Genomic DNA, 8,333 nt, shown 5'->3' with positions numbered 1-8,333 from the left:
CTGTTTGAAATGCAAATGCAAAAGAGTCCACGTATAAATCAACTTCAAGTTATTATTTTTCTTAATTTAATCATTTTTGGTGGACCCTTGACAAAAAATACTTTCAATTAAAACAATTTAATTCTTTGGATCATACTGCTCCAATTCGTCGGCCCAAAGTAAATGACTAGAGCCGGTTTAGAGCTTCTGTAATAACCCGCAGAGCCTCTGCTCTCACGAGTTAACCGCCCATGAGTATGACGTCACCGCTGATAGAAGAAAAAGCTCCGGTAGGTACCTGATGCTCGGAGTTGGACCTGCCGGAACCGATCCGATTTACCGGCGAACGCTTTGACCAAGATGTCGCACGATGGACAACAAAAGGTAAATGAACAACTATCAGTTTTCCTTTACAAACTGTATTGTTTGATTTTGTTGCATTAATTATACCGTACAGTATTAGAATAGACAATAGTTGCGGAAGAAATGTTTTAAAGTGCACGATTTGTTCTGTAAGTTTTGACAAACTTAATATAAAGTATTATTCTCTCAACTATTTTATTAATGGTACTAACCTTACTCATGCAACGTGCAAATGCGAGTGCGCGCGTGTGTACGTGCGTGTGCATCAACTTTCCTGCAAAATATATAAAATATGAAAGCGACTGTGTGTCTGATTACAGAGTAGTTCCTGGACTCTGGTTCTAATGGTTTCTTCCGCAGCCATTGGAGGAACACTTCAGTATGGATACAACCTGGCCATCATGAATGCACCCACTACTGTGAGTTTCTTTTCTCTTTAGTTAAAAAAAAAACGCACTCAGCAAGGGCTTTGTATTTGTTTGTTCACAGTATGAACGACAGGCATGATTGGTGTTGTGATTTGCTCTGCATCACAATGAGAGCTATTTCTGGTTACATACTATGACGCAATCTAAAGACTAAAATACTACGGAGTATAACCACAACAAAGATGCTGTTCAAGGAATACCTGGGTCACTTTAGTCACTCAAATGCGTCATTTAGATTAGTTTTTTTTGTTATTGCCTCCAGAGTCAATCATTAATTTGGATGTTTCAAGCTATTTTTTTGGTGGCCCTTGAAAGCAAAATGCCATGCCATGTTTCTTTTTCTTCTTTAGTTTTCATAGCGCCCTTAAAAAAGGACTCTCTCGTAGATTTAAAGCAAAGCAGTGTTTTCTTTGAAGGAAAAAAAAAGAGAAATAGACTATGGCATCTTCTTCTTCTTACAGTACATCCAGACCTTCATCAACGAGACCTTCACGGAGCGCTGGGCCATCCAGCTGGAGAACTACCAGGTGACTCTGGTGTGGACCATCATTGTCTCCATCTTCTCGTTAGGTGGCCTTTTGGGGGCTATCATCGCAGGGCCCATGTCCATTCGCTACGGGAGGTAACGAGCACACAACCTCAGTACTGTCTTCATCAGAAATCAATCACTTGGAGCTGCTTCTTTTTTGGATTCTCCTCCTTAATTTTGTTTGATGGTATCAGTTAACAAATCTTCATCTTTCCTTCTGCAAGGAAAAAATGCTTGCTGCTTAACAACATTTTCCTGCTGAGCGGTGCCCTCATGGCTCTGATAAGTCGAGCCGCCAAGTCTGTTGAAATGATCATCCTGTCACGTGTCCTTATTGGAATAAATGCAGGTATGTTACTTAGTGTCTTGTCACTTACAATAAGATAACTATGATAATCCACTGGTTTCCTTCTGTCCGACAGGAATTAGCATGAACGTGCAACCAATGTATTTTGGAGAAAGCGCACCAAAGCATCTCAGAGGAGCTGTGTCCTTGTCCTCGGCTGTTTTTACAGCCTTTGGAGTCGTGTTAGGACAAGTGGTGGGACTCAGGTGAGGATTATATGCAGAAATAGAAAAAAGTGGCTCCTGTTATTTATTTTCTTTAAAACTTTTGCAGTTGTAACAATTTGCCTTCTGCTGTATTTGAGACTTGTCCTAATTGCTGGCTATAATCTTTAGTTATGACCATTTGTGAGAAATTGAGCTGTTTTCTTTCATCAGTCACAAAATAATTTGGAACTAACAATAAAAAACTAGAGTTTAGTTTGACAAAGAACTTGGTTACGGCTCGCTACATTTGTGTCTTTGTTGCTATTGTTAGCTGTGGTTGGCAGTGGCTGCTGGGCGTTTTGCATTTATGTGGTAGGCTAAAATTGAGCTGTCTTTGTCATAAGAAAGCTCTTTTATACTAATTATGCAAATCACCTTTATGAAGGTAACGTAGAGGCATATGTTTTATTTAAGTTAAATTTACCATCCCTCAGACTGACAATTGCTCTCCCATTTTCATGTCTTCCATCTACAACTTGCACACCCACTGACAACAGGAGCCTATCACATTAAAAACAATGACAGCCAATCAGGGTCTACTTGAGGGTGTGATTGATTTTTGTTTTCCAACCCCCGTCAACTCAAGCGCAAGATGCATGCAGATACATAAAACTGATCTAATCAATGTACAGAAAGCAGAACGTTTGAGTTTAAAAGAATGAAAGATGAAGATCTTGTGGTTATCATTTCTGCCTTAAGCTCGATAAAAAAATGAATGTTAGGAGTAATGGAATAAATCATATAATGATACCAACACTCTGACTTCTAGAGAGATTTTGGGCAGTGAGTGGTGCTGGCAGTATCTTCTTGCCAGTAACGCCATTCCTGGCTTGATTCAGCTCCTTACCCTACCTTGGTTCCCGGAAAGCCCCAGATACTTACTTATTGACAGGGGGGACAAGGAGGCCTGCATCAATGGTGAGTACAGTACGCACACAAAGACCACATTGTACGCATTTTAGCTACAGCGAAACGTTTTAAGGTTAGGCTTCCCACGTAATTTTCATCAGACATCTGTTTAACCACTGGATGTCTGGGGATTATTCACTAGCTTGGCCTTAATATCACCCAACTTGGGCTGACATTAGAGGGGTCATAACATCATCAAATATGAATACGGATTTACTGTCAACTCCTCAAAATGTTAAGTGGCACCAGCCATATCCGTACATATATAATTTTGGGGGGGACGTACGCCAGCTTTATGTACAAACATTTAAAAAATGTGATAATGGCAAAAGTAACTACGCTGTATATTTACTGTATATGTTTCTGAAATGGAAATAGGAACATTTATTATGTCATAATTAGAGTATTACGTCTTTTGCGTTATGGGAGTCCATGCTAAGCCAATCACTGAAGTAATTAAAAGTCTTGCAAATGTAATAAGTTGGCTACTAGCGCCACCCGGTGGTTATGGAGTGTCAACACAAAAATTTCTATTGCGCCTCGGTTGGGAGTTGCCATTGAAAGGATTAATGAAAAACCGAGGAAAATGCATTATAAAACATGGAGTTCTCAATACGTCCAAAATTGACATTACAGTAGTCCCATTTTGAATGGCAGTAATGAGCTCGACATAGGCTAAATTTGACACCTATCGGGCTTTTTCTTCTCAACCTCCTTTTTTCAAGCATTTAGGAGGGATGGGAGTGTGGCATAATGAAAGTCGTCATGTTTTGACAATCCATGCCATATTTTAGCCTGTTTTTTGGGTATGCTTTCTTTTGATCAAAATTTCCCCCAGGGGTTGAACATTGCCTATTGCAAAACATCTTGCTCCTTCTCAGCTCTTCGCCGGCTACGTGGCTGCGAGGTCCAGAGCAGCGAACTGGCTGAGATCTTGCAGGAACAAGCCGAAACCAGAGGCATGAGACCCAGTCGGCCTTGGGAGCTTTTCCGTGACCGCTCTGTGCGATGGCAGCTCATCACCGTCATGGTCATCAGCAGCGCCATGCAGCTGTGTGGCAACGACTCGGTACGACCTTTACGTATGTCAGTGCACTCAGGCTGGGATAGCGGTGTCACTGACACCAACGCACTGGATCAGATGTTGTGGCCACGGTATCCTTACAAGCTATGTGGCAAGTTGATTGGAAATTTGAGAAGATCCGCTGACGGGTTTTGCATTTCCAAATTAAAAATGGATGCTCGCGAAGATGCATAAAGATTTGAATGGCAGCTTGGTGCCATTCAACACAAGGAAACGTCATTCATTTCAGGTGATTGAGCGAGAGCAAGAGGTGTTATCAATTGCCCTCATATTTTCAGTCTAAACATTTATTGAGGCAATATGTGAATGCATGCTGAGGCAGACTCTAGGTGGGCTTCATTTCACTCTGTTTGGGTCACAAAATAGTTGATAGACGTTCTTAAAAATGGGGAAACACCAGTGAATATTCTGTGTTCCACTAAGCACTGTTTGCAACAAACAGGACTATAGTAAGAAGTGTAAATCTAAGCTTTGGGCAATGCACTATCTTCACATAGCTAGCTTTTGTAAATAGCAGCGACATTTAGCTTGTGTACATTCCTTTGTAGAAAACTTGTAATGAGTATTTGGGTTGAAATACCCACTGAAAGATTTCTATGGCATTAGAGTTTTGCGTATTTTTGTTAACTTTTGCAACATGACAGAATCACATTATGAGAACAGCTCAGAGTATAACACAACGAATAACTCTGCTGGTAGTGTCAATCAAGACTAGGTGTCCTGAATTTCATCTAGAGTTGGAGCTCATTAACTTGTACAGGTGTAGCTTAAGTTACTGCTTGTGAATTTAAATTCCTTGGCCACGAGTTGCCTCCAGTTTATCTGCATGCTTGATGGATTTATAGGTGGGATTATTAACGGAATTATGTAATCAACTTTGGAAGGCATGAACCCTTTGTTTGCAATTCAGTCTCACAGTATTAGTCTTTTTTTTTTTTTTTTTTTTTACAGAAGTAATTGTATATATGGAGCTTCTCCAGCTGCAAAAATCTAAAGACCTCGTTCTCTTTTAAAAGTTCTTTTTTTGTATGCCTTCCAGATCTACTTCTACGCCTCTTATGTTTTTAAAGAGGCTGGAATATCAACTGACCAAATCCAGTATGTCACAATCGGCACGGGCACGTGCGAATTTACAGCCTGCATCATGTGTGTAAGTCGCTTACATAACAGCTCCGCTGAAGAAGGGGCTGTCTAAACTTTGACTATACGAACTTCTCCTCACAGTTGTGTTTGTACTTGGCAGTTAACTGTTCAACTGAACAGCATCACACTGAGAACCGTTGTGTATTTAGCTCCAGGAGAGGGGAAATTGTACTCCTGATATGACATAATTTCAGAACCTGCTGATCGAGCGCAAAGGTCGGAGGTTCATGCTGATGGGAGGTTTCATTCTCATGACCGTCTGGGCTGTTGTCTTCACCATTGCTTTGTCTTTTGAGGTACTCACCTTCCATTTCAAATTTCAGGTTTGCGTTGCAGTATATAAACACAGTGTACCCCTTTTAAAATATGGTGCGCGTTTGGGACGCATATACTATTCGGAATTATGGCCAAAAAGTTCAACTTTAGCTTCAAAAACCCTTGACATGCCAAACGCGTGTAGGAAATTGGGTCTGACGGAATAGCTCTGACTGCAGCTAAAAAAGGGCGTACACACGATTATGGTTATTATGGTTATGGTTGTTTAAATTTACTTAACCTCTTGGGGGGGAAATTATTTGCATACTACAGATCTATACTATACAGATCTAAACTATAGATCAAATTAATGGGGTGTGTAGACTTTTTTTTAATCCACTGTAGATGACTTGTGCAGAAGTGTAAACCATCCAAGCCAAACTGGAGGTAATGCCATCTTTCAGTAGTTTCTGTACTTTTACTGAGCATTCTGTGATATCGCAACAGCACTTAATACCCTGGATGTCTTACCTGAGCATGGCCTGTATCTTCACCTATATCCTCAGCTTCGGCATGGGACCAGGTCAGTGGAATTTCCCTAGTAGTGATGTAAACATGAAATGTAAAGGCCACTCATGCATACAGTATACTGTATACTAAATTTAATCTTTCAATTCCATTAAGATGATTAATGATGCACATATGCCATGACTGTTTTGATTCATGTTATGTATAAATGTCGAGTTTTGTCAGATGCCACATATGCAATTAATGTGAACCTCGTAAACATACAGTAAATGTCCACTTTGCAGCCGGTGTGACCGGTGTTCTGCCCACGGAGATCTTCAATCAAACCGCTCGGCCGGCTGCCTACATGATCGCCGGCTCGATGATGTGGCTCAATCTCTTTATTGTGGGAATGCTCTTTCCATTTCTCGTGGTGGGTGCATGTGTCTCAGTATTCATCGTACAATACAGTACAATAGAAATGTTACCAGACCTTTAATAATACCATGCAATTCAGAAGCATTTTTGAACACATTATTTTTCTTTTTTTCCCATTTAAATAAATTGCATTTATTTAAATCTTAAATATTTAATCTTTTAATTTTCACGTTAGTCAGTGATTGTTTCATTTCTTTGTAATTGAAGTTTTCAGCCTTATTTTTGTTCTTTTACTTCTCACCATCATAGTTTCAGTTGTAATGTTGAAGTTTATACAGTATTGTAAAAAAACATATTTTTCAATTCTTTATGAATGATTTATCTTAAAATTAACTTATTACCCTGAATATAAGCAGTATAGACAATGCATAGACAGAATTTTAAAATGACTTGATGCTTTACGAATGACAAGATTGATTTTTTGAAAGCGCTATTGTATTCTTAGTCATATCATTCTTATTGTATTTTATTTTGCAGAGTGCGATGCGCCAGTATTGTTTTGTGCCTTTCGCGACAGTGTGTCTGCTCTCTGCACTATACGTCGGCCTGATCCTGCCGGAGACGCAGGGCATGTCGTTATCGGCCATCACCGGCGAATTTCACAAGCTCAACTTCAAAAACAAGGAGGCAGTGCACAGCAGTCCCATTCAGTATCAGTTGGGCCAAGAGTGCGCTTCCACTGCCTTGTAGAATCCTGCTGTCGCTGCAACCAACCTGATAGAACTTTTTTATGTATTTTCACTGATGTGCACTTTGATACATGGTTCAAATTCCACAAATATTCTGTGTTGAGCTGACTAAGCAGAAATATATATTTGTGTGTGTATGTAAACAAATTTGATGATCCCAACGCACAGATTTTACATGGGAACATTTTTATGGCACATTTTTTTAATCGCTTGTCCTCACAAGGGTCACGGGCTTACCGGGGCCTATTCCAGCTGTCTTTGGGCAGTAGGTGGCGCACTCCCTGAACTGGTTGCCAGCCAATCGCAGGGCACACAGAGACAAACGGCCATTCACGCTCACAAACATACCTAAGAGCAATTTGGAGTGTCTGACATACCTTATCATGTATACTTTTGGGAATGTGAGAAGAAACAAGAGTACTCAGAGAAAAGGCACGGGGAGAACATGCAAACCACACAAGAATGCCAAAGCCTGAATTGAACCTACAGTCTCCGCATGTGAGGCAGCTGTCCCAACCAGTCCACCACCGTGCCACCCCCCAAAAAAATCTCAAATGTACTTTCTGTATACTGAACTAATGATGATCTTGTCTCACTTTACTCACAAAGTTACATCAGAGGAAAATCTGGGCTTGTATAATTGAAAATGTTTCTCTTGCGTAAACAGGAACAGGTCAAATGTATCCTCTGCTCTCTAGTTGAACTCAGCTTGTCGATATGTTACTAGCCTGGATAAATGAACAAAGGTACTTTATTCCTAGTAAATAAGTAACTTTTGGAACAAATTAAGTCAAATTGCATGATGATGTAGTGCAGGCTGCATGCACCACCCCAACTGTAATGAATTTGCACTCGTAGCATTCATTATAAAGATGACTAGAGCTCAGCTTTTGTTTGCACACATTATTTTAAATATGTTTATTTATCTCATGTGTTTGTTTTTTTAATGCCAATAAAATATGTTGTGTTACTTGTGTTTTTATGCCCCTGAAACAGAAATGTGGGCGAAATGTGTTCACTGTCCAAAAGGAGCAGCTATCCGAATCTCAAAAGAAGTGATACTGTCACCTAGTGGTGTTTTATAACCTATTCAAATTTCTTATGCGTGTGTCAAGAGCATGGTTGCGATAGGAAATGAAAACTAACAAAATAATAACAAAAAAACATGTTTATCAATTAAATAAATGAAAAACAAGAGTGCATATAAACACAACAAACTGCACCTACATTTACCAGCTACAAAACTGACAAAAATGTCACAGTAAAAATGTCCTTTACTGTTGTTTTCATCAGTTGAATCCTTACATGAACTTTAAGGGTTTATTTTAAATACTTTAAATGCATCTTTTTAGGTATTACTCTATGCCCATATAAAAGAAGTGGGTCATAAGGCAATTGCAGTTTGACACAAAATACTCATGGACTTTTATTATGTTGCACTTTACAAATTTCACTTG

At 39.6% G+C, this 8,333-nt stretch overlaps 1 protein-coding gene across 2 annotated transcripts; it reads left to right on the top strand.

Moving 5' to 3' along the window:
* The first annotated feature begins 278 nt into the window (after nt 1-278).
* On the top strand, nt 279-7,846 carry slc2a11a (solute carrier family 2 member 11a). 2 transcript variants are annotated; one of them, XM_088423437.1, is made up of 12 exons: nt 279-363; nt 663-761; nt 1,232-1,392; nt 1,524-1,648; nt 1,722-1,851; nt 2,621-2,769; nt 3,642-3,829; nt 4,884-4,994; nt 5,182-5,283; nt 5,750-5,825; nt 6,055-6,182; nt 6,665-7,846. In XM_088423437.1, exons 1-12 carry the CDS (start codon nt 340-342, stop codon nt 6,875-6,877), a joined length of 1,506 nt encoding a protein of 501 aa, XP_088279563.1. In that variant the 5' UTR covers nt 279-339; the 3' UTR covers nt 6,878-7,846. The 2 variants fall into 2 exon arrangements, with proteins under 2 accessions (XP_088279563.1, XP_088279564.1); XM_088423438.1 differs by having other exon boundaries at nt 321-363; nt 668-761.
* Nucleotides 7,847-8,333: the final 487 nt, after the last annotated feature.

Source organism: Hippichthys cyanospilos, chromosome 9 (genome assembly GCF_059441005.1).
Source record: "Hippichthys cyanospilos isolate Australia breed blue-spotted pipefish chromosome 9, RoL_Hcya_1.0, whole genome shotgun sequence".
Classification (NCBI taxonomy): domain Eukaryota; kingdom Metazoa; phylum Chordata; class Actinopteri; order Syngnathiformes; family Syngnathidae; genus Hippichthys; species Hippichthys cyanospilos.
This window is presented reverse-complemented; position numbering and strand designations above follow the sequence as displayed.

Coding starts and splice junctions, on each gene's coding strand:
- slc2a11a (XM_088423437.1), top strand. CDS start 340: ATGTCGCACGATGGACAACAAAAG. Junction 1,852..2,620: donor GGACAAGTGGTGGGACTCAG/GTGAGGATTATA, acceptor TCTGACTTCTAG/AGAGATTTTGGGCAGTGAGT. Junction 4,995..5,181: donor TTACAGCCTGCATCATGTGT/GTAAGTCGCTTA, acceptor ACATAATTTCAG/AACCTGCTGATCGAGCGCAA.